Source organism: Hydra vulgaris, chromosome 12, assembly GCF_038396675.1.
Source record: "Hydra vulgaris chromosome 12, alternate assembly HydraT2T_AEP".
NCBI lineage: Eukaryota > Metazoa > Cnidaria > Hydrozoa > Anthoathecata > Hydridae > Hydra > Hydra vulgaris.
The window spans coordinates 39,893,891-39,920,049 of record NC_088931.1 but is presented as its reverse complement, the minus strand read 5'-3'; the positions used below and the strand labels follow the sequence as shown (position 1 = coordinate 39,920,049).

The window sequence follows — 26,159 nt, the reverse complement described above, 5'->3', positions numbered from 1 at the left end:
AAATAAAAGCACCAGACAAGCAGTTGATAGCTTAAATTCTAGTTCTAGCGTAGATTCTTGTATATCTTTTACAAGGGATAGTTTCTAGCTTGAAATATTCTAGGACTTTTGATATTCACCAACTTAATATATCAACATTATATTAATGTTTATATAAATATAGGCATTATATAAAGTTATTCTATTTTTTTTATAAATAATATAAATTATCTATAAAAAAAATAGAATAAGTTTATTGTGTGCCTGTAAAATGGAAACAAATCACAACAAACATCGAAAAAAAAAAATGTAGATAAAAATATTGATCGGTTGTTTTAAAGGTTTATTTCATTGAAAGAAATATCTTAAAATATTTTAAATGATTCATAAAAAGGAAAAAGAACATTGATTAATATAATAATCCAATTAACATTCTAGCAAGTTTACACTTGTATTTTTATTTGTAACTCCTCAAATTGAGGGCGGATCAAACTTTATATGGTCATAATTTTTGAATGCTAAGAAATTTTAAAATTTATTGATGAAGATAGATATATGTTTGAAAATAGTAAAAAATTTTACTTTTACTTGCTGTCTTTTACTTGCTGTCACGTTTGGGGCAAGTGTAGCTAAAATTTCAGAGTTTTTTACTGCTGAGCTCCGTCGCAACGTTTTTGCAAACCATCCTTATTTGATATAAGTAAAAACATAAATGTTTGGAGTTCGCTCCATGTCTGAAAGTTACCCATCACAAACATCAAAAAATGCTGCATCTGCCCTTTATATATATATATATATATATATATATATATATATATATATATATATATATATATATATATATATATATATATATATATATATATATATATATATATATATATATATATATATATATATATATATATATATATATATATATATATATATATATGTATCTTTTATGATAAATAAGAGGTAAAGCATTGCCAAAGATTAATTATACTGTTTAACTATGGTTATTAGCTAAAAAAATGGAAATGTAAGACTACTATTTCCGAATAACTTGCAATTGAAGACGGTTGAAGCAGTTAATACAACTAACTAATGTTCAACCGTCAACAACGGTATGAAAAATCAAAATAAAATAAATTTTTATTAAACATATTTTATAACTTTATAACATCCCAACGCATATTTTGACTGAATTTACTAGGGTAAATTTAGGTAATATGAGTATACCAAAATTTTTTTTAGATGTGAGCAGTGAAGTTCAAGTTGCTTTGTATTTTTTGAATCGGCTTTATGTGGTGACAACAGGATGCAATATAATTAATTAGCGGTTCTCATCTAATTAAAACACTAATAAGTTTTTTGTGTTGTTAAAATATTATCATTACACATGAAAGAATCTGTGGCGCAAAGTTTCAAGTGAAACAAAAGGGGTATTGTTTCAATTAAAGTGGCAAAAAATTTGATCTTTTAATGATAAGTTTTGTCAATAACGAATAATAATATTTCACAAGTTATATTTGTCAGTTTGGTATTTTTTTACTTAAATAATGTTATTTAAAGCTAATTAAAAGTGGTCTTGGTATTATGAGCACTATCGGTACTTTGTAAAATCTTTGTGTTTTCAAGGAAAAAATTTTCCCTAAAATTGTTTATTCGCACAAATTTTGGATTCAGCATAATAATTTTTGAAAGTTCTCTAATTTTCGCTTAAGGTGTTCATAATAGTCTTTTCGATAATATTCACTATTTACTTTTATAACCTTTAAAAAATCCCATTAATATCAACATTTATTACCAGTTTTTTAAGTTAAAAAGTAAACCTCTGTTCAAAATAAGTTTAAAAATAGAACACCGTTTTAATTAATAAGATCTTTATTATCATATTCATAAACTTTTTTGATTGATGTAAGCAAATTAACCTTAAATAATATAAAACATTTTTAACCTGACATAACTTAGCGGTAACTTTAACTTTTAACATTTTTAAAACAAAAAAAGTTTACGAAAAAAGTTATACTTAAATAAAGCGAAAGGGCTTTTGTATTTTAACACTAATTAGAAAAAGTGTAATCTAAAAGAAAGATTGTAAATTTAATAAACTTATTGTGTTAATACGCTTACCATGTACAATTCTCATTGACAAGTTGCTTTTTTGAATTAAACTTTCCAATCCAATTTTACTTTTCATGATTGACTTTACACATTTTATTGTTTCTAGCAGTGTTAATACGTCATCTAGTTGAGAGCCTCCAAGTGACCTTGCCTTTTTGTTAAACACCATATTATCAATCATACCAAACACAGATTCTAGCCCTCCATGTTCCATAAAAGAGTTCATCCAGATATCATCTGCCGCATCTAACTTTAACCTTAAACCTGATGTGTTTTGTATACTTGGATAGTTTGTAAACAGTGTAATCCACATTTTGGTTTCTTCTTCCCCAAATGTTTCCTGCAAAATGGATTGGGTTGCATTATCTTCTTCATCACGTTCGCCTGAATCCAAATAAAATGAATTCCGTTTTTCATTGTCTAGAACGCCATGAAGTCTGTTCACAAGATTTTTAAATGTTGTATTCATATTAGATCTTATGCTTCATAAATATTTTTTACTCTTAAAAAAATAAAAAAATGACATAAAATTTTTATTTTAAAAATGTTTATTTTAAAAATCATGTAAGATAAATAAAATAAAAATGATTACAATGTGTTCAATACATCGAAATTAATGTATATAAATATAACATCGTAAAACTTTAAACATATTTAAACTGCTCTATGCAATTTAAAAAGCCAAAAAATTCATTTGTATACAACAAAAAAAAAGAAAGAAAAAAGCTGAAAAAGTTTAATTATTAAGTCATTAATAATTAAATTTTTTCAGCTTCAATCGAGTATTTATGTAGCCATAAATATATAAACTTTCAAAAAAAGTTAGCGAGTCACTTGCATTTTTTATTCAAATATTGATAAAGTATAACCATGTTTATGTTTACAGTGTAGTCTTTTAAACAAAATACATTTAATTTTATTAAAAACAACGACAAAAATTTAATTGTCACTGTTAACATGTTTTCAATGATACAATAGAATTTTAAAGAGAAAACCGAGTGACAAAAAAAGAAGATAAAAAGAGAACTTTGTTTTAGAAGGCGTTTGAATGGACCACGTAATAAGGTTTATCAAGTAAACCATGTTATATCTATTTATTCTTATTTCTTATTTAATATAGATAAATACACAATAACGATTAGGTTTAAAGATTACTATTTTAAACGATATTTGACTCGGGTGATTTTTCAGCTGTTCAAATCAACTAACAACACTTCAAAATAACGGTGAAACGCCATGAATTTAAAATAACGGCGAAACGCCATGAATATGGATAAAAACATAAAACAAGTTGCAATTTTTGTTTAAGCATTTGCAAGTATTAATGGAATCTATAAAATATTTTTTATAGTTTTATTGTCAAAAAAATATATATGGTTTTTTAAATAATGTATTTGATGTGACCGGAAAGCTTTTGAAAAATATTACTTTTATTGATCCCCTAAGATTAAGAAAAAAAATTTATTAAAGTAACTATTTAATCTCTAATACAAATATAAGTTTGTATTTAGAATATCTTTCATTTTTTACATTTCGGTTTTTTTATTTTTACATTTAAATTTTTGTAATAAACTATCAACTATAAATTAAAAATTAAAAATAAGAAAATGTATCAAAAAATTAAAGATTTACTAAGTATTTGAGCTTCAGCGAAGTTGTTAAAAACAACGTCACTTTTTGTTTTACCAGTTTTAAGACTGACTATTGGTATCCATGATCTACCAGAAAATTGTAAAACCGCAAAACATAAAAAATCCATTACGTTAAAAATGGCGATAAATGTATGGCTTAAAGTGAAGTTAGTTTTACTGATATTTAATTGTGTTTTGCATAGATTTTAATCATTTTATATATCAGGTTAAAACCAGCAAACATCGTTTTCAATATATACAATAGAGCACAAAACAACTCATTTTTATAACAACATTTTTATACGGAAATTTCAAACACAAATGGTGTTCTGCAAAACACTAATTTTGTATTTACGAGTTTGCAATCTTTTTCGTTTTACACGTCACATTAAAAGTTCTCAAGAATTTCTTAAAACCGTTTTCGAATTTTAAATAAAATTTTTAAAATAACAAGATGGTGCTTTGTGGTTTTTACCCGGCAATATAAGTATATAAAATATATGCCTTATATCATTTTATTTTCTGGTTGGGGAATCCAGGTCATCGCAAGCATTACCACTCTTGAAGTGCCTACGTTACAGCCGCGTATGCATAGAAGCCAGCTTTACTTTGTGGTCATAAAAAGATATAAAGTAACATAAAGTCTGCTGCTCAGACTTCTGCAATTCTGCAATTTTTTTTTGAATTTTGACTACTTATAGAAGCTGATTAAGTGCCTCAATGGTCTTATTTTAAACATTTTTTAATATCTTTTTAAAACTTTAAGTACATTTAAGCGATTTTTAAAGTGCAGAATAATTCTTTTTTTTGCCTTTCTGAAGTTTCTTCTCAGTTAGAAGAAACAAATAATAATGCATACTAATTTTATATAATTGAATTATTTTATGTAAATCTGCCTTGTAAAATTGAAAGTTTATTCGATTTTTTTCCGATTTCTGCGCATCGCAGTAACTTTGCAAAATTATTTTAAGCAAATTAAGTTAAAATTAAAGTTTGAAAAATATTATCTGTAAAAAGGTTATTTTGTGCAAAGTGAGTGCACACAAGTTACGTACAGTTTAGAATTTTAGATTTACGGGAAAACAATGCTGTATTTATTTTATGTATTTATTTAATTATATTTGTCACTCGACTAATATTGTTATTGTAACTTAGAATTAAATTGTGTTATTATATATAATAACTTATAACTGAAATTTGTAAATTTGTGGTACCTTTAACTTGTTTTTGTTTGAATAATTAACATATATTTAATGATTAAAATATTTTTGTATATTGATTACCTTCATGATAAACTTGTTCCCATGGGCGGATGCAGCATATTTTGATGTTTTAGATAAGTAACTTCTAGACTTAGAGTAAACTCCAAATATTTATATGTTTATACTTATGTGAAATAGAGATGCTTTACAAAAACTTGCAATGATTAGGGCCTAGGATCAAAAAAGCCCAAGATTTTGGCAACATCTGCCCCAAAAATGAAAACAACAAGTTGATAAAGTATTTTTTTACTATTTTAAATAAATCTATATTCATTGATAGAATTTAAAACTCATAAAATAATCTCTTAGCGTTCAAAATTTATGATCATAAAAAGTTTAAACCCTCTCAATTTGAGGGGGTAATAAATTTTATATGACCAAAACTTTTGCATCCCAAGAGATATTTTATTATGAATATGCACTTAGGTAATATGAGCATTACAAAAGATTTCCAAGATGCGAGTAATAATGTTCAAGCTGCTTTTTCTTTTTTTAAACGATTTTATGTGGTGATAACAGAAAGTATAGATAGCATAAGTTTATACGCAGGATTTATCTCATCTAATTAAAACGCTATTAAATTTCTTGTGATGTTAAATCATTACACATATAAGAATCTGTGGCGCAAAATTTTGATGTTGAAATATAGATATTTATTTTTTCATAAAGAAAAATATATTAGCTAGATATCTGTCCTATTTTTGTTTGGAAAAAAAATACATAGAAACATTTATTTTTTCACTTTATTTTTGTGTAATATGAGCATGCTAAACTAACCAGTGTTTTTCATTGAAACTACCTTGTTTAAATTCCAGTGGTTTGTTAAAATTGCATTTTTGAATAAAAGCAAAATATAGTAAAACTTTTTTACATATTAACAATTTTATAATAAATTTAATAATTTTCTGTAACTTAAATTCAAAAAAGTTTGTATTGTTATTATTACGAATTATTTATTAATTTATTTATTTTTTGTTGCGTAAAACAAAGATTTATTTTTTCAATTAAAAGCGGCTTCGAACTTGATCTTTAAATGATAATTTTGTTAATAACGAATCATAATATCCAATAAATCTAATTTTGAAAATAACGAGTCATAATATCCCATAAATCTAATTGCTATGTTTGTATTACTTTACTTAATGTTTTGAGCAAATTTATAGTGACTATTATTATGTGTTCTAGATAATATGGCTACTTTTTTAAAACCTCTGTGTTTTTTGAATAAAATTTCGGGTGCCCAAATATCTAAATGGATGATAAGTAGTGATCCCTCATAGTGATAGCTCAAAGGCTATATGGCTATGAGTTTGATACCAATGAATAATTATTAGCCCAAAAAAGATACTCAGTTTTCTTATCTTAATGGATAGAAGCCTCCAAGATTAGTTCTAATGGTCACATAAAACTCGCAGCTCTTGTTTCTTATTGTAGACCAAAGTATGAGTCCATGGATAAACAGCGTGTACTTGTACTCAAATTTAAACTGATTTAAACCCAGTTTTATTAAGCTTAGTTTTTTAATTTAAAAAATCTTGGTGACGCTCTGGATTCTTTTCTTATTTACAAAAGTTCAAAATTTACAAAAGACAGAAGTAAACTCCTTTTAGGAAAAATAAATTTTGTGATAATATAACTTAAAATGAATGATAAAAAAGCAAAAAAGAATATTTACAAATGTAGATAAGGTTTATTTGTTGGCGTTGATATACTTAATTGCAATTTTTAGTTTTACCTACCCTTTCGAAGCATTTATTGTCTCATAATTCTTTCTTTACTGATTACGTAACCGGATTGATTGGTTGATTGATATTTATTAGAACATCAAATACATGTTCTAAAGGACACGAAGTCCCTTACAAAGATGGACACTAACAGCGTTCCCATAAATAAATTTTAAAAAATAATAATAAAATGTCAATTAAAAAACCAATAACAAAATTATAAAGAAGCAAATAGTTGCTCCTTTTACAATAAGTATTTGTTGAAATCAAAATATTTCATTTTATGTTTAAACGTTAGTCTAGTTTTATTAGGTTATTTTTATTAGGGTTGGTGATTGAAAAAAATTTGACTTTGGATAGTGAAAATTTGTTGCTCCTGAATAATTATTAGATTAGAAAAAAATTGTTTGATTTTTCTAATGTCTTCCTTTGCCACAAGGGGGCTTTAAATCACCATATTTGTATTTTTTTATGCTTTTTATCATTATTTAATTACAAAGTAATTTGGTTATAAAATTTAATCTAGAGTTGTTTAAATTTAAAACAGCAAGAATGCTGTTATAGATTTTTTTGATGAAAACAAAATATCACTTGATTATGTGATAGCTATTGGTTTGTTATAGAGATACTGTTGATCGTGTTATAGAGATACTGTTGTCTTATTACACCATTGTTCACACCAGTATTTACGCTAGCTCTGATAGAGCTAGCGTAAATACTGGTGCGAACAATGGTGTAATAAGATTGCTGGAACCACATTTGGGATATCCAGTTCAATGGTTAGTGTGTATGTTCCATTTTAATGAACTACCATTGAGAAATTTAGTATCGCAATTAGGTGGCACCACTTCAGGACCTACTGCATTTAGTGGCAACATTGGGAAAGCACTTGCAAATTGTCACGAGTTGCAAATTGTTAAATTTAATTTCAGACAGAATAACTTACCGAACGTTCTACATGAGATTGTGACATATAATATTAGCGAAGATCAACAGTATCTCTATAACATGTACAAGTCAATAGAAATAGGTGAGGTGAAAGAAAGTCTGGAAAAAAAAAGCCGGGCCCATTGGTTCTTTCTCGATGGCTGACAACAGCAAATCGAATCCTTCGTTTGTATGTTGCAAGCACTCCTCCTTTTACCGAGCTTGTAATACTTACTGATTACATTCTTCGAGGTTATGCACCGGTGTGGTTCTTTATAAAACTGGAGCCTCAATGTTACATAGGGGCAAAACACTTGCGGCGCCTAATTCAATTCTTTCGCTTCCTTTCTGAAACCGATCGACCTATAGTGGATAAATGCATTCAAAGAAATGCATATTATGATGACCCTGAAAATATTTTGATATCAATATTGATGGATGAACGAAAAGAAATAAGAGAATTAGCAGCTAAAAGAACTAAATTTGCAAGGCGATGCACAGTTTCAAATTCTACAGAAGTAAGAAAATTCAAAATTCCTCTTCTAAATTTTGAGGCAGTTGGTTACTTTAGCTTGTAAATTGGGAGGAACATCTAAGGACTTCACCACCTATGTTAAAAGAGTTAAGTGATGAATTCATTGAAAATGAAATACAAAATGTGCAAAATTTGATTTTCCATACCATTCTCAAAATGTAGAAAGATAGGTGTTATCCATAAATGAAGTCAGTGTTTTTTTTCAATTTTCGACTCCCCCTCCCCCCTTTGTCAAACTCTGTCAATTTTTGGCCAACCCCCCGTTATATATGATGTTTTTTTTGTGTTCAAATTATATTATATAATAGTCGATATCTTATTAAATAATCAACTAAGCAAATAGTATTATATATCTTTAATATAATCTTTCCATGGATTGTTGAAGTGATCATCGATTGAAACAATAGGTAGTGAATGCTCTCGGCGCTCTAAAAGGATATCGTATTCTTGAGGTACAATCAAATTCGTTGCGTCAACTTCATTTTCATCTAACCATTCAGCAGTTTCCGAACTCTTCTGCAAGGCGATGACTGCCAAAAATTCTATCTGACGCTTGGCAGCGATACGAACAGGCTGGACCCTTTTGATTAGAGGGAGTGTTATAGCAGAAGAATGGATAGGAGCGTGCTTTTTCAACATAGCTTGAGAGGCAAATTAGATAATTGGAAATCCTTTGGCAGTACGAGGAAGAATACTTTCAATGTTTGATGCGATGAGCATAAAGATGGATGATGGAAACAATTCTTTTGCTCCTTCTGAAACATCTAATGCTTTGAGCCCGTCTCTCGTTTGGTTGACAGGGACATGTAAAAAAAGAAATCTTGCTCTAATTAGAGTAAAGTAAGAGCTTCTAATAGTCCGACAACAAGAACGATTTTCACATTTCACAGTTTGAGTAAAATATTGACTTGTACGAAGATGATCGGCAATCCAAAGGTGATCTTTAATAAAAGGCTCCTTGACTCTAGCTCTGATTTGTCTGGATCAATATACTCAATGCAATGGTTGGATAACCGTCAATTTGTAGATCAGACCAAATATCAGCCAAAGCCTGTCTAGCAAAACCAAAGTTCTGTTTTTCTAAATTTTCATCTATTGTCCTGCCTGATTTAAAAAGATATGTTGGTTATTATAGGTTAAAAATTATATTAATATTTTTACAAATTAATTTTTGTCAATATAATTACCTTGAGAATCAAGATGTGTTCCGTAATGTTCGTGCGGAAGAATCACCCCAGATAATTCTTTACTTAGAGGTGCTATTCGTTGCTCAGCTCTGTTGAATGCACTGCGGCCTGGAGCGTTCGTCATGATGAAAAGAGCGTCAAGGTTATTCTTCAAGAAATGGTGAATCCCGATTTCAATTACTTTCTGGTATCTGGGATTTTCGTCGGGTCCTCCATCGACGCTAAACACAACGATAAGCTTAACCATATTAGTTTGAGGATCTCTGGTAATAGAGTCGAATTCTTTGATATCCAAAAGCCGCTGAAAGTCTAATCCATGAGCAAAGGCGGTTGAGAATGCTTGTTTTCCTGATCGAACAGCAATGCAGGTACGTTCAGGATAAGTAACAGCATCTGTTTTTCCGAGACCATCTTTTTTGATCGTAATTTCAGCGTATACAGATGGTATAAGTTTGTGTTTAGCAACTACGACCCAGTCGCGGTCCGGTAGAGTTACACGGTACTCCAAATGCATCAACAACGGCGCCTGTTTTTTGGCTGCTGTGATTCCAATTGGCACTCTAGCCTCGTTGCCTTGGCTAATGAAACACGCTTTATCTGGCCCTAAAATAGAACAAACTTCTTCCACATATTTTATAGTTGAACTGCAAAAGAGCCCATCAACATGTTTTAAATGAGAATCATTCTGAGGACAGGGACTGTTTTGACGTGTCTTTTGCACGTTTTACAATCAACTAGAGAGCAATTAGAGTTTCGTATTTAAAACGACGACAATTTAATTTCAAAAAATGACAAACTTATGAGTTTACTTTTATGAGTTTACTTTGAACCACATTTTATAATCCGCTAGGGAGCGAATAACGATTGTGAATTTTATATACAAAGAGTTAATAATTGATTCGCAGTCAAATGGTAATACATTAATAAAACGATAGTAATTTTTATTTTACGTTAGTAGTTGTTATTTATTTAATGTCTCTGGGAAACTTATTATATTAATTTATAATATTATATTATAAATAATTTAATGAAATATAATATTAAATTCCCCGCATTTAATATTAATTTCCCCACAAACAAAACATCATTTCTATACCATTTAGTAGATGTAAATACCGTTAAAATCTGCTCATTAAAACTAAAAAAATAATTTAAATTGACATCATTTTGGCCTCAACACCCCCCTTCCCATTGTCAATTAGTGTCAAACTTTCCAGCACTCCCTTCCCCCCCCCTATATTTACTGACATCATTTATGGATGACCCCATATGTTCAATTGGTTACAAAAGCAGCCGCATCTGTATCTGAAGAAATGAGAAGAGACGGATACATTAGAGAAAAACTTATCTAGAAAATATATTCCACACTTTGCTTCAAAAAATAATTGGAATATGTAGGATTAATTGATAGCGTCATGTAGGATTAGTAGATAGCGTCGAGTATCTAAATATTTTAAAGGAAAAATCAAAGCATTAGTGTAATTATCGATTTATTTATCGTATGCATTTTTCAAATACTTTATATAGAACATGTTGAAATTTAAAACATAAGTCTTTTAGGTTAAAATAAAAGTTTTAAAATATGAAAGAGTAAATTTATGTTATAATAATGTGCATAGTAAATGCCCATATTTCTATATGTACTCTTTTAATGTTTAAAGTCAATTGTTTTAATTTTTTTTTTTTTTTTTTCCCAATAGAAAATATTCCTTATATAAAATATACAGATAGTCTATAGAATATCTTAAAAAGTGGATAAAATTGTTATATACATATAGACCATCTGTATAGAAATTATTATAGAAATATTATTTTTTTTTTTAATTTTGAAAAAAATTGTCTATAGAAACTTTAAAGAAAAATCTACAAAAATTTCTATAGAAACTTCTATAGACTTTCCATTTCAATTCTAGAAAATGTTCTATAGACTTTTTGTAGTTGAATTTCTATAGGCAATATGTTTCAAAAGCCTATAAAAAAAAAGTATTGATTTTTTTAATAAAAATTTATGTAGACTTTTTATAGAATTTCCATGCCTATAGAATTTCAAAAGCCAATAGAAAATATTTTTTTTTTTATATATATAGAATACCTATACAAATTTTGTCCTGGGAATGCTTTTGAAATCTAGGAAGTGTGCCTGAAACTTTAATATTTTAAAACTTGTTAAACAAATTCAAATAACATTAGCAAAATTTTAATTATTTGAAAGTGTTTTTTTATAGTTTTTCAAATATACTTTGTATACTTTTTTCATGTATATAGTCATTTAAAAGAAACTAACGAAAAATTTTTGTAAAATATACTTTGTATACTTTTTTCATGTATATAGTCATTTAAAAGAAACTAACGAAAAATTTTTGTAAAATATACTTTGTATACTTTTTTCATGTATATAGTCATTTAAAAGAAACTAACGAAAAATTTTTGTAAAAAGAAGCTATCAAAACACGAAGTTGTGATGCCCTTTTATGGTGTGATTTTTCATAGATGAGTAATTACATGTCCAAAAAATTTTTTTCTAATGCAGCCCTGTGTACTTGGATTTTCTTCATATTTTAAGCATAGTTAGCACATAATAATTAATTCCAAAAATTCAAGATTTAACTCTCAATGGTTCCTAAGTTATGATTTTAATTTTGACTTATATTGTTGTTTTGATCAATTTCCATTTTTAAATTTACATATTTTCTTATAAAATTCTTTAAAAAATAAAAAGCTAAAAATAAGTAGCATAGTTAATCTTCTCGTGACAAATTTAGATAAATAAAAAACTCATATTATAACTATAAAGTACAAAGAAATCAATTACAAATAACAAAATAAAAAATAGTAAAAAAAGTGTTGGTGAAGGAAAAAATAATAGAATACATGTTCAAAAAAGGTTGCTATTTTGTAATATAAAAGAACTGAATATAAAAGTGTAAATCCTGAGATTATTGTTGGAATTTCTAAATTTTTTACCATCACCATGTGTATACCATTAAAATGCTGTTCTCCTTTTATATGCAATAAATTGAGATATAACTTATAAATATTTAATAGAAAAAGTATGCCTTAAGTTGGGGAATCTAAAAACCGATCTTATATTTTATCAGTTTCTCTGGAAAATAAATTTGATATTACTATCAATTTTAAGATTATGATATAAAATTTAATAGAAAATAAATTATGATAAATAAAATTGTTTTTTAGGTGGCTTATGACATACCAAAAAACGATAGGTTCACAGATGTTTGAGTTGTTCAGGAAAAAATAGCCATCGGCTAATTCTTCTTAAAGATCTTGAAGATTTTGATGATGAGTTAAGTTTTAACCAGTGGCAAGGAACTGACAGGACCCAACTCGTCACACAAACTGAAACTGTTGAAACTTATATAGAGTAAGAAGTGTATTGATGAATTAACTGCTCACATTTTTCTAAATGTCAAATAAAGTTTCTTAAGGCCTTAAAACTTAAACTAAGTGAAAAAAATTGTGGTTATTAACTTTTCAGAAAATTATGAATATATTGTGCAAGATGAGATCCAAAGTTATCATTGGTGTAAATCTGGATGCACCCATACCCAGTTGTCTTATACTATAAAGTAAACGGCAATATTTTACATGAGTTACATTTTGTATTATGTCCGATGATACGCGACATGACACATGTTTTGTTTTTCAAATTCAGACCAATTTATGTATTTATATTACAAAAACTCTACCTTCAAACATCAAGTTGAATTACTTTTCTGATGAATGTGGAGGGTGGATGGAGGATGTGGAGTGTGGATGGAGAATGTGGAGTGGGATGGAGGATGTGGAGTGTGGATGGAGGATGTGGAGGATTCAGCGTATATGGACTGCATCTTAGGAGTTATGACAAATACTTAAAAAGTTACTATTAGAGCTATGTTTTGATAAAAAATTATATCATTTGATATCACTAGCCCTGAGAGGGATTAAGTTTTGTGTTTTTTTGATGATAAAAAAAAATTTATTTGTTTTTAAAGTTGCTTAGTTTTAAGGTATGTTATTCAATGTGTCTATCGGTAAGTAACATCATTTTGTAAACTACAATCTCTTGGCTTTTTAATTTATTAAACAAAACTATTGAAAAACAAGTCGATACTAAAAATAAAGCAATCGTTTTCTATTAGCAAGTATGGTTATAAGGCAACTTGATACAGCATTAGTGGGGGACCCTAAAACTGTAAAATAGTACTCCATTGTATCATAAACAATTCTGAAAATCAATTCTTTTAATATTTACAGTTGGTTTTTAAAAGATTAATGTAAATATAATAATAGGAAATCCAATTTCGATACAAAGCCATTATATATTGACATTTAAGAATGACATTTAAAACAATATATTATCTAGATTTCTAAAATGTGATTTGGACCATTGGATGCATTATTTGGGTTATAATTATTAACATGTTTATCTTTCAAATAAAAATCTGCCTTTTCTTTAATTTTTATAATTTTTATTTACTTTTGTAATGATGCTCAAAGTTTGTATAAAAGTACCCCACCCATGGGGTACCTTGATACAAAGTTCTAATTTTATTTTAAATAGTCTCACAAGTTTAACCTGTTATTTTTTAGCAATTAACAAATATAATTTTGTAGGTAAAAATTTATTCTAAGAAAAAAAATGCAAATTTTAAAATGTCGGAATTGATCAAAACAATATTATAGGCCAAAATTAAAATTATAAGTTAGGAACAGCTAAGAGTCAGAACATGAAATTTTTGGACTAATCAAATTTTATAATGTACTAACTATGGTTAAAATATGAAAAAAATCCAAGAACATAGGGTTGCATGGTCTGGTTATTTCGACATGGGATTAAATGCTATCTTTTAAATACCCTCATGTCTGTGCACTAGTTGTTACTGACATAATAAAGTTTGCAATAAATAGTTACAGGAATTTTACAAAATGACTATTTACACAGTCGTTTTATAAAACGGCTGAAATTTTACGATATTTCATGCAGTTAAATCTATTGAGATTAGACGGAAGTTCATACTAAACTAACTGGCTTGATTGCTGAAAATATATATATATCCACAACTTTAATGTCCATTTTTGATAGATTAGTGAGTCAGTAAATCATATTCTTATTTATTGGTGCTTTGCTACTGTAATGTTTTCATTATCTATTATTTTTATATGTTACGTAAAAATTATCACGTAAAATTTCCAAATGTTTGAGGCAACGATGAAAAATTTAAAGACGTAAGGTAATATTTTACAACAATAGAATAATAAACGTTTCTAAACATGATCATTGTGTCTAAATCGAATGTTTAATTCTTTTTAAATATTCAAAAATAATGTTGCGGTTCAATTAGTAGAAAGTGATCCGTTTTTCTTATCTTGCTATTTTACCCTGCTTAAAGAACCGTAGATCACATTGTTGGAAGTTTTTTGAAATAAAGTTTTATTCAAAGCAATTATTATTGCTTTCGCATACAACTTGTTGTTAATAAGAATTTAGTTGAGAAGTTCGTTGATAAATATTACAAACAATAAAACTATGGCCTGTTTCATATTAATTCCTAAATTGTGATTTTTTTCACCTGTATTTTGGTAAGGATATACATATTGGTTTACAAGTCAGGTTTTTGCTCTATATATTGGCACTATAATAAACCAGTAGAGCTAGACATATCGGGACAGTGGGGCATAATGGGACAGTTATGCCTGTAGCCTTATATCTCAGCTAAAAATTATGCTTTGCAAAATTTTTTTTGGTAAAACATTCTAAATTATTAAGCTTTATTATTGTAAAAAAAATATTTTTAGAAATACCAAAATGCATTAAAAGTACCAAAATGCATCAGCAGGTTTGCGAAAAACAAAATTTGCGTATTTTTTTAAGCGATACAACGACAAAAGATTTATCTTGAACTATTGTGAATTTGCCTTATTTATAAAAAATTTAAATTTTTCAGACAGTACTTTTTATCCTCTTTTTATAACTTAACTTCAATTATTAATAGTGTTTAATGTAAACAAAGAAGGTAGGAAATGATTTAAGAATGATCAATCATCCAAAATGGAATGAAATGCAGTTTTAGCTGCGAGTGAAAAGGAACTTAAAATTAGAAAAGCTGCTGATACATATGGCATATTTAAGTTTGCTCTATATTGACTTATTGCTAATAAGGCAGCTCATCAAAAATATTGCCAAATAGTTTCAGGATTTTTTTGTGTGATTTATGTCATCAAATTTTTTTGTTTAATTTTAAATTTAGTAGTAGTAACCAATTTAATAATATATAGGTTAAAGTAGAGCGGAGGTATTTTATAAAGAAGCACAATTTTTATTTTAGCTGTTACTTCTTTTTATGTGGTGTATGGGTGTATGGGTGTATAGTTTCTATGAGTATGTTACTTTTGTGAGAGTTTAATATCTGAACATATTTAGATTGCCTTCATTTTTCATCATTTTTAAAGATTTGCAATTGACGAATAACTGCTGCTTTTTAACTGTCTCGTTTTGCCTCAACCACCCCCAACCAACCTCAACCACCTGCAAATAGTAAAATTTTTACTAGTTTAGAGTTTCGTTACTTTGGTTGTCATAACTTATTTTCAGAAATTTTTTTATATTAATAAATTTTAGGAAATTTGTAAAAAACAGTGTTAACTATGATTAGTTTATCATCCGCAACTCGCATTTGTTTATTAAGTGCCCCTACATGCCCAGCTTTACCCTATTGCTGAAATAAATAATAATGATTAATCAACCCTTAAAAAAATTTTAAAAGCATGTCAAAGTCATAGCTTTAAAAGTCCGATCACAAATTAATACATGATTCATAAATTCATTCTAATCAAATCAGTTCGTTCTAGTTCAAGAGATGTTTTCCATAATTAATTTTGTTAATGAAATATTATCTCAATAATCTTACAAGTAATTTTCATCGAACAGTTAAAGTTCAATTTTAAAGAAAAAAAGTTATAAAAAATTTTTTTTATAGCTTGTTTTCTTTTAAAAATTTATTTTTTTATTTAATCCTTTTTTATTTAATCCTTTTTTATTTAATCCTTTTTTATTTAATCTTTTTTTATTTAATCCTTTTCGTAGTGGCTGCGAAATGAAAAGTATTATGCTTTAAAAGTTGATTTACTAATAAATATCTAATGACGCAAATATCTGATTCAATATTGCTAAAAAAAAATCATTATTGCATAATAGATTTGACTCGTATTGCCAAACCATTTTTATGGTGTATTATTTTAAGATGCAATGTAGGATTGAGACGTAAACCTTGTTTAATGTGTAAGAGTAGGTTTAAAATTATTTTTGATATTGATTTATCAAAAGGCACATTCTATGTTTTAGTTTGATTAAAACTATCTTTAGCAAACTTAGTAATATACTTAATGGATTAAAAAAAATTTTTTTGTTTGTTTCCGCTCTTCATTTTATTTGTTATGAATAAAACTTTTCCTTCAATACGAGTTATTAAAACTGTTTCAGCAATTTGTGTTATTATTGAACTCAGAATATTATGTGTCTAGACATTTAAAAATGTCGAGTAACGTGGAAAAATTTAAAAAACATAAATAATACTTTTTTTTATAGCTTTAAACCTTCAATGAATATTTCATACTTTTTAAAATCAATATTAGGTTCAAAAAAAAGATCTATTGCAAAAATTAATTCAGATTGGACATTCTCTCTAACAAGCCTCTAACATTATATTGTTAAAGGCTCGTAAAATATTTTGGTTGAGTTTTTAACTCGAGGAAAATTTTTAAATATAATCTAAAAGACAAAGAAAAATTATTCACTATTCGAAAAATCTTACTTAAATCCATTATTCAATTTTATGGGTTGCTTATAAAATTTTCTACGGGCCTAGACCCAAGATAACCTATTACCCAGTTCATGTCTTTATTTCAAAGTTTGACCTTTTTTTTTATTATTAACTATTTTTTTACGAATTCTTAAACGTAACTTCTTGCTTTATTTGAAAAACGCAACTCTTAAATCAAAAACTGTAGGATAAACTCTGATACCGTTATATCAAAAACATTTTTATAAAAGTAAATTTCTCTAGACGTTTAATCTTGCAAACAGGTATCATAAATAGTTATAAGTTATTTAAAGACAAAAGAGAAAAGAACGCTGTTTATAGTTTTTTAAAAAATTTTTAGTCAAAAATTAGGTCAAAATTTGTGTTTTTAAAAAAAATCTAAACAAAGTGATAAAAGTCATAGTTAGGGCAAAATGGTAAAATTGATTTGGGTAAAATAACCCTATTCGAGGATTGTAGATGTATGTTACAAATAAAAATTTAACTAATAGTATTTCTTCAATAAAATTAAAAAAGATTGTTTATAAAATTAGAAAAAAATGATTAGGTTGCAAATAAAGCAAAAGATAAAATTGAGGGGGCCTAAGCCCATTTGTTCATTTTAGATGCACATTACAATATATATATATATATATATATATATATATATATATATATATATATATATATATATATATATATATATATATATATATATATATATATATATATATATATATATATATATATATATATATATATATATATATATATATATATATATATATATATATATATATATATATAGTTAAAGTCAGCAAACGGACTGTAAACTGTTTAGAAAACTTGGATGGTAGGAATCTTTTGTAGATAGGAAGAACTTTTTTAATTTAGCAAATGCTAACTCATACAAGACTTAAACAAGAAGAACTTATTGCAAGACTTAAACAAGAATCTTTTTTTATCTAAAGGTCTTTTATTCACTGAACTATAGGTCTAACTTTATAAAAATATCACAGAAAGATGTGCTAAAAGCTGATTACTCAAAAGGTTTGAAAGCCACATTACGATATTTCATAATCAAATAATAATGATGTTCGTAGTGCGCATAAGTCAAATGTAGCTTTATCTCCTCTAGATTTGATATTTAAAAAAGCTATAAAAATTTAAAAGAGGCAAGAAAAAGAATTATTACTACTAACTCAGTAAATATGATTGTTTTAAAAAGCGAAAAAAAGTCCGTTGAAATTAGTCTGTTAAAAAGTTAGAAATAAAAGAAAGAAAAAGAAAAAGTTTAATAAAGATAAGATAAGTGAAAAAAATAGCTTGTATACGAAATAGTAACTTGTATAAGTAGTAGCAACTTGTATAAGAAGTAGCAACTCGTTTATGTATGTAACAACTTGTATAGGAAGTTTCTATTTATCGGAAATAATTCTGAATCATGAAAATAATTGTTTTTGTTTTAAATATTATAATGTCTTGATAAAATCCAAAGGTGTCCAAACAAGTTAAAAGGATCCAAAAGTGACCAGACAAGTTATTTTTAAAAAGAGAAATAAAGTATATGCTTTGAGTAATTTAGGCTCACCAAAACATAATTAGCAGTTTTGGTATTGAAAAAAAATATTCCAGCTGAAACTCCTTAAAAAAAATAAAGTTTAAAAATACTGTTTTGTTAAACAAATTGGACTTATATTAAACGCTATGCATGACTTTTTAATTTTGTGAGTCAACTTCCTGCTCGAGTATAACTTAGTTGCAAAAGTTGACAAAACTTTTTTTTTTGAGGTTTAGCACATAAAATTTTTTTTTCAGTATATGAAACTTGAACATGATAAACAAATTAGTTGCAATAATACTCCATATTACTAACAAAATTTAAAGAAAAACATCAATTTTTTTTGTTTTTGCAAATCTCTTGGAGACAGGAAACAAAAAGTTTAGAATCTGTCAACAAATATTGATTTAGTTTTAAAAAGAATTCTAAAAAACATCTCATTTTTTTCACATTTGTTAACTCTAATCTCGTTAATCCAAACTCATTCTCGGTTATGTTATTAGTTGTTATTGAAAAAAAAGTATATAAAAAATACTCAAACCTCTTTTTTTAAATAAGAAATATTTTATAAACATTTTTTTTTTTTATTATTATTTTTTTTAATATTTTGATCAATATAAAAGTAAACTTACCAAGTATAACCTTTTTTGACAATTGACTTTTGTAAATAAAGTTTTCGAGACCAATTTTGTTTTTCATTATTGCCTTTATACATTTTATTGTTTCTAATAGTGTTATTATAGCGTCCATTTGACAACCATTACCTCCTCGTTCTTTTTTAACGAAGGTCATTGACTCAACCATATTAAATACAGCTTCAAGACCTCCAAAATCAACAAAAGAATTCATCCATTTATTATCTGCAGCATCTAACTTTATTCTCAAACCTGTTGTATTTTGAATACTAGGATAGTTAGTAAATAAGTCTATCCACATTTTAGAATCTTCATCCCCAAACACATCTCGTAAAAACGAACGTCTTTTATTTTTTTCATTTTCAATATATATTTCATCCGAATGGATTGAGTTGCGTTTTTCCTCGTCTAAAGCATTGTGAAGCTTGTTTACGATTTTTCTAAACTTAACACTCATCGTGAAAACTTGTTTTTTGAGCAATCTTAACCTTGCTTTTCAACTAAATATTTTCCTTCAAACGATTTAACACATATAAAACTTCAGTCATCTTTTGTTGAGTTAATACCTTATAATGACATGACGGTATTGGTTAATTACTTTAAATGATACTTATAAAAATTACAATAACATTCATATATTTAGATTACAAAAAAAGTGATTATTTCATATTACTATTTTTTAAAAGTACGATTTTATTATTGTTGTTTGAAAAAAAATGCTGCCAATGAATTTTAATAATATAATTTATTTTAATCTTTCCATATTTGTTTAACGCAGTTAACTCATCATTTTCAGTTGCAAGTCAATTTTTAGTTCATTTTTTCATACTAATAACAAACAGACCAATTTCTCTATATCAACAATCTATTGTTCTATAAAATAACTTATTGCTCTTAAAACGACTTGTATTATTTTATGTGTTTTTAATTATTTAATTTTTTCGTTTTAACAATATTTTTTGTTTTTAGCAGTTTCGTTAGCACATCAAGACGTAAACTTCAATTATGTTTGTCCTTTCAAAATAGTAACAATCATAAAAAATTAAATATTATTGTATAACCACTATAGTGATATTGATATTTACGTAGGTCTCTATTTTCAAAAAGATCATCACTAAAATACTGCTAAATTACGCAACTCAAAATATGTTTAAAAAACAGAAGTAGGAGATATTAGGCTCTTTTACACGGCAGTTTTCAATAAACCTAATGGGCTAATTTAATTTTTATTAAAATTAAGACTCTACGAAAGAAAACTTTTGATCTTTTTTGTTTTGTTTATTGTGAAAGTTTCCGAAATTGAGTAATTTTTTGGACGCGTTCAGCTTTTAGTTTTTAACTTTTTGAAATAAGTTTTAACGCCAATTGATTATAGAAAAAAAAAAGCCCGATTCAAAACTAATTTTAAACGCATAAAAGAAATTTTAATCCACATCTTATAAAAATTACAGCAAACGTTTTATTTAAAAATAATTGTAATCAAAGAATTTAAATTTTTTAATTCCAGTATTTTATTATTGCTTAATAGTTTTTTAGAGTATTTATTTTTATTAATTAACTTATAACTTTTTCCAATGCAAAACTTGTCTTGGTTGCTTTCAAAACAAAACTTTCGTTATGGATCCGGGATAATTTTTTTTATTATATAATTATTAGGTTTATAACTATAAATATATAACTATAACTACATAGATTAAAAAAAAAAAAAAAAAAAAAATTTAACAGGTAATAATAAAAGAACTTTTATAATAAAAAATTTTTGCGCTCGCAGATTTTTAAGTTTTCCGGGAAACACTTAAAAATCTTAGAGAACGAAAATTTGTGGTATTATAAAAGTGCTTTTATTATAAACTATTAAAATCCTTCCTTTTTTTTTCTTCTTTTAAAGTAATTATAGTTAAATAATTATAATTTTATAATTATATAATTATAATTTTTTAAAAATTATTTTTAATTTTTGGAAAAACTTAAATTAAAAATTAAAAAAAAAAACGCCAACTTTTTTTATAAAGAACCTTGTTTTTTTGTTTTTTTTAAGAGAAAATTCTGCATATAGAGGACTTTTTTTATAAATAGACGATTGTGCCCCTCCACTTCGAAACTCGTTTCGTCGGCATATATATATATATATATATATATATATATATATATATATATATATATATATATATATATATATATAAATATATATATTATATATATATATATATATATATATATATATATATATATATATATATATATATATATATATATATATATATATATATATATATATATATATATATATATATATATATAAATCATTAGTTATTCAAACAATAAAATTAAATAAGATTGCCAGAAAGATGCCAATCTTTCAGATTGGCATTTGATTAACATTACTAAACATCATTTGATTAACGTTACTAAAATGTTTTCTCATTAAGCGCATTTAAAAATATTTAGTATAAGAATAAGTTAAAAAAGATCTGTTGAGACAAATATTGTTTACAGTAACAAATATTGTTTACTTGATCATCATAAAACTTATGAATCGCACAAGTTTAATTGTAGCTATTTAAATATTGTACTTGAGTTTATTTATAGTTAAAATAAATTTCGTTTATTTTAACTAAAAATAAACTCAAGTCGCTAAAACATTAGTCAAATAATAATAAGCGAAAAAAATCTTTCTATTTTTGTGATTAATTAAAGACATGAAGTCGCAAACTGCTGCAGGCTGAATTTGCAGTCAATTGCTGAAGTTGTGGGCGATTCTCGTAGATATGTTACAGTTTTAAACGCTTTTATAGCGCTACTTTAGACTTTTTAAGATAAGTTAAAAGATGGTAAGGGTAGTGGTTCGTAGAACCAGTCCGTAAGGGGGTGCAAATGTTGCTACGCTTCGGGACCCCACCTTTTCTGAACTTTTTGGGGCCCCATTTTTTCGCAAGAGAATGAAAAATTAAAATTATTCTTCATTTAGTAATTTAATAGTCTTATTTCCCAAATATTTGCGATATTAAATATCATATTGCAATATTCTTTTAATCCTAATTTTTTTTTACAGTTTCCGAGCATGTTTTGTAGTTCCTAAAAACGGCGGTTTGATGATGCTTTATTAAAATTTTGCTATGTAATCAAAAAAAAATAGGATTAAAATAAAGTTAAAGAACTCCCCAGAAAAAGTTTGCAAATATAAATCTGGTGCTCTGAAAAGAAAAAACTCATTAAACAGATAGTCTTCTTTAACCCTTAAAGGACGGCGGGGTATTTTACTACCCCAGAAGAGTTTATTTTTAACTGCCACATCAACAAATTTTGACTATTTGAACTGCCACTTCAAAACATCTTTTATTATCATTTAAGGAAGTTGTTAGTGTAAAATGTTTTTGTTTTACTAATTAATTGACAATAATATTGTTTGTTAAAAATTTAGTTACGTTAAAGACGGTTGGGGTATTTTTATACCCCATGCAAGTTTTCCCATTTTTTAGTTAGTGAATCAATAAATAATTATATGAATCATGTTTAGTTTAATACTTGTTTGTGTTTTAGTTATTTTTTAATAGGTATGGGGTATTATTTATCTTTTTCATGAGTAAATTATACTATATATGCATTATATATATACAATCACTGTAGCAACAATAGTGTGCTCATGTTGCATATATTTTGTTTTTGTGTCAAAAATATTGATATTATTGATACAAAATAATAATGCCTAAGAATTTGTTATATATTTTTCACATGTTTTGTTTGATAAACACTGAAACTATTTTTTAGAATAAATAAAACTAATATAATGAGTCGCCCAAGAAGAAATGCTGCAGTCGAGGCTGATAATATAATTTTTAGTTTAAATGAATTATTTTCAAGTGATGACTCAGCTGACGAAAATCTTACAGATGATGAAGAAGATATTATTACAGCTGACGATGAATCAGATGCTATTATCTCTGATGAAAGTGATGAAGAAGTTGTTCAGGAAAATCACATATTAAATCAAAACATGATTTCAAAGAATGGTGAGGAAATTTGGAGTAAACTTCCATGTGTAGATGCTGCTCAGCCACGTGCACACAATATTATTCGACAACCAACTGGCCCAACAAGGTTTGCAGCTCAGGTTTGCGGCCAAAGTGTGGATACTGCCTTTAAACTCTTTATAACACCAGAAATGATTAGAATTATTGTCAACTGCACTAATGCTGAAGCTCGTAGAATAAAACTAGAAGGATGGATTGACACGACAGTAAATGAACTTTATGAGTTTATTAGAATTCTTCTTCTAGCTGGAGTGTTCCATTCTAAAAACCAAAGCATAAAAGAACTTTGGAGTAGATTAGATGGCATACCAATATTTTCGGCTTCAATGCAAAGAGATCGATTTGTTAACTTGCGACGATGCATTCGATTTGATGAGAGAGAAACAAGAAATCAAAGACGGTTTGAAGACAAATTTGCACCTTTAAGAAATATAATGGAAATGTTTATTACTAAATGTAAGAGCAACTACAATCCAAGTGCATATCTCACTGTCGATGAGCAACTAGTTACATTTAGGGGACGTTGTCCATTTAAGATGTTTATACCTACTAAGCCAGGAAAGTATGGAATGAAGATATGGATATTATGTGATGCTGAAACCTCTTACTGCATAAACTTGCAACCGTATATTGGTAGAGTAAATGGAGCACGTGATGTTGGACAAGGTACATGAGTAGTTCTTGAACTAACTGATCACTTAAATGGAAGTGGTAGACACATAACAGCTGATAATTTTTTTACAAACATTCATCTTGCACGTGCATTGCTAGGACGTAAAATGACATACACTGGCACCATTAAAAAAAATAAAGGAGAAATACCAAAAAAGTTATTGCCAGCCTTACATCGACCAGTTTACTCTAGCATCTTTGGTTTTCAAAATGACTCTACAATAGTTTCTTATGTACCTAAGAAAAACAAAGCAGTAATATTATTATCAACCTTCCATCACAGTAATGACATTGTTGTGGATCATAATGAAAAACCACATATTATTCTAGATTAAAACAAATATAAAGGTGGAGTTGACACATTAGACCAGGTTGTCAGGTGCTACTCGAGTCGCCGAAAGAGTAACCGATGGCCATTTACAATGTTTTGTAATATTTTGGATATTGCAGCATACAATGCTTTGATTTTATTCTTATCAATTCACCCAAATTATAAAAATGGGGCTTCTCATAGAAGAAGAGAATTTTTAAAAGAATTATCAAAAAGTCTTATTAAAAAATTTGATGCAAATGACAATCTTCCAAAAATAGTTGCAAATAATAATCTTCGCCAAGTAATTGCACAAAATAGCCTTTTAAATCAAGTTCAACCAATACAAGAGCAGCATATAAAAAGATGCTATATGTGTCCTCGTGTTCATGACAGAAAAACCCGTCTGCAATGTGCATCATGTAGCCATTCTGTTTGCAAGGCTCATAGCAAAATTGTTTGCAATAGTTGCCTTATATAGAAGATATATTTTGTTTTTATTTAAATAAATTGTCTCAAATATCACTTTTATTTAAAAAAAAATTGAGAAAATTGATATTTTTGTTAAAAGCACGCATTTTAATTTAAAAAGTTCAACATATTTTGTATAAAAACCTATATTTTTAGTTGGGGTAGTTTAATACCCCAGCCGTCCTTAACGTAACTTTTTTTTCCCGTCCTTTAAGGGTTAATAAATAGATAGGTAATATTTAAAATTATTTTCAAATTTCTTGTGATAGTAATAATTTTACTGGTAGTGAAACTTCTAGTAAATCTTTCTATCCAGTAGGTAACAAAGTTGTCTATCAATCTGAAAATAAGAATAACATATTCTTGACTTGGGTTGGCCAAAATGATGTTGAAACGCTTTTAAATCAGGTGAAATGTTTTCCTTTCCTAAATCTTCTTTCGTATTAACGTAATTAGCAAAACGATGCAAGCAAAGTATTCAGATTTAAAAATGATTTTTATTTGGAGGTTCTAAAAAACGTTATCAAATATAATTCTTCATTTTTCTTATAGATAATGTAACTGTGTCACTGAAGGAAAGGTTTATTCAAATAAATAATTATATATTAGTATTTCAACTGTACTTCCATCAAAATTGTCATCATTAAAATATTTAAAAGTATCAATCTGGTGGATATATTTCCAAATCTATGTATAGCTTTGCGAATTATAGAAACTATACCAATTACTATAGTCTTAGCAGAGTGAAGTTGATTAAAGCATATTTAAGAACCGCAATGAATCAAGATCGACTTTAATTTAATTTCTATTGAAAGTGAGGTTGTCGGTAATATTAGCTAAAAAGAGGTGATAAAAAAGCTTCTAGAAGTCAAAGCACGTAGATTTCTTAATATTTACTAAATATTATGTAATAACGTAAACAATGTGGTTCTCCATGATTTTTTTTTTTTTTTTCAATTTTTTTTATTACTTTTCATTTCCTCGCAAAATTTCTCTTCATTTCAAAATTTTTTGTTTTTATGTTTATTATTTTCTTTATGCGCGCTTATAAACACTACTCCTGGAAATTACTCAATTGATTAGAACTTAGAATATAGATTAAAAGAGGATCTGTGCGGGTTACACACTAATGTAGAGGCCTTAAATTTTGGTTTCACAGGGGGCCCCGAAATGCCACGGAACGGTTCTGGTTGTTCGTACAATAACCGTTACGATTATTCTAAAGCGCGATGCAAAACTAATACATAACATAAAATGACAATGGAGTATGAAGGTCTGCTTTGAAGAGAACAGTGTCTATTTTATTTTAATTGTCAAGATTGAGTT

At 27.1% G+C, this 26,159-nt stretch overlaps 2 protein-coding genes across 3 annotated transcripts in view; one reads left to right on the top strand and one right to left on the bottom strand.

Annotated features, from left to right (window-relative positions):
- The window catches only part of LOC100213938 (inverted formin-2), a 62,133-nt gene extending 41,625 nt beyond the window's left edge, over positions 1 to 20,508 (bottom strand). Inside the window, exon 1 of one of the 2 annotated variants that reach the window (XM_065813213.1) lies at positions 19,347 to 20,508. In XM_065813213.1, the coding sequence (XP_065669285.1) occupies positions 19,347 to 19,806 (460 nt within the window). In that variant the 5' untranslated portion in view covers positions 19,807 to 20,508. Of the gene's footprint in view, positions 1 to 2,094; positions 2,600 to 19,346 lie in introns of those variants that run through there. The other variant, XM_065813214.1, reaches the window with a different exon arrangement.
- Positions 20,509 to 23,136: 2,628 nt separating this feature from the next.
- Positions 23,137 to 24,054, top strand: LOC136088108 (piggyBac transposable element-derived protein 4-like). Its single transcript, XM_065811771.1, has one exon. The coding sequence runs from the start codon at positions 23,137 to 23,139 to the stop codon at positions 24,052 to 24,054; it is 918 nt and encodes a 305-aa protein (XP_065667843.1).
- The last annotated feature ends 2,105 nt before the right edge of the window (positions 24,055 to 26,159 follow it).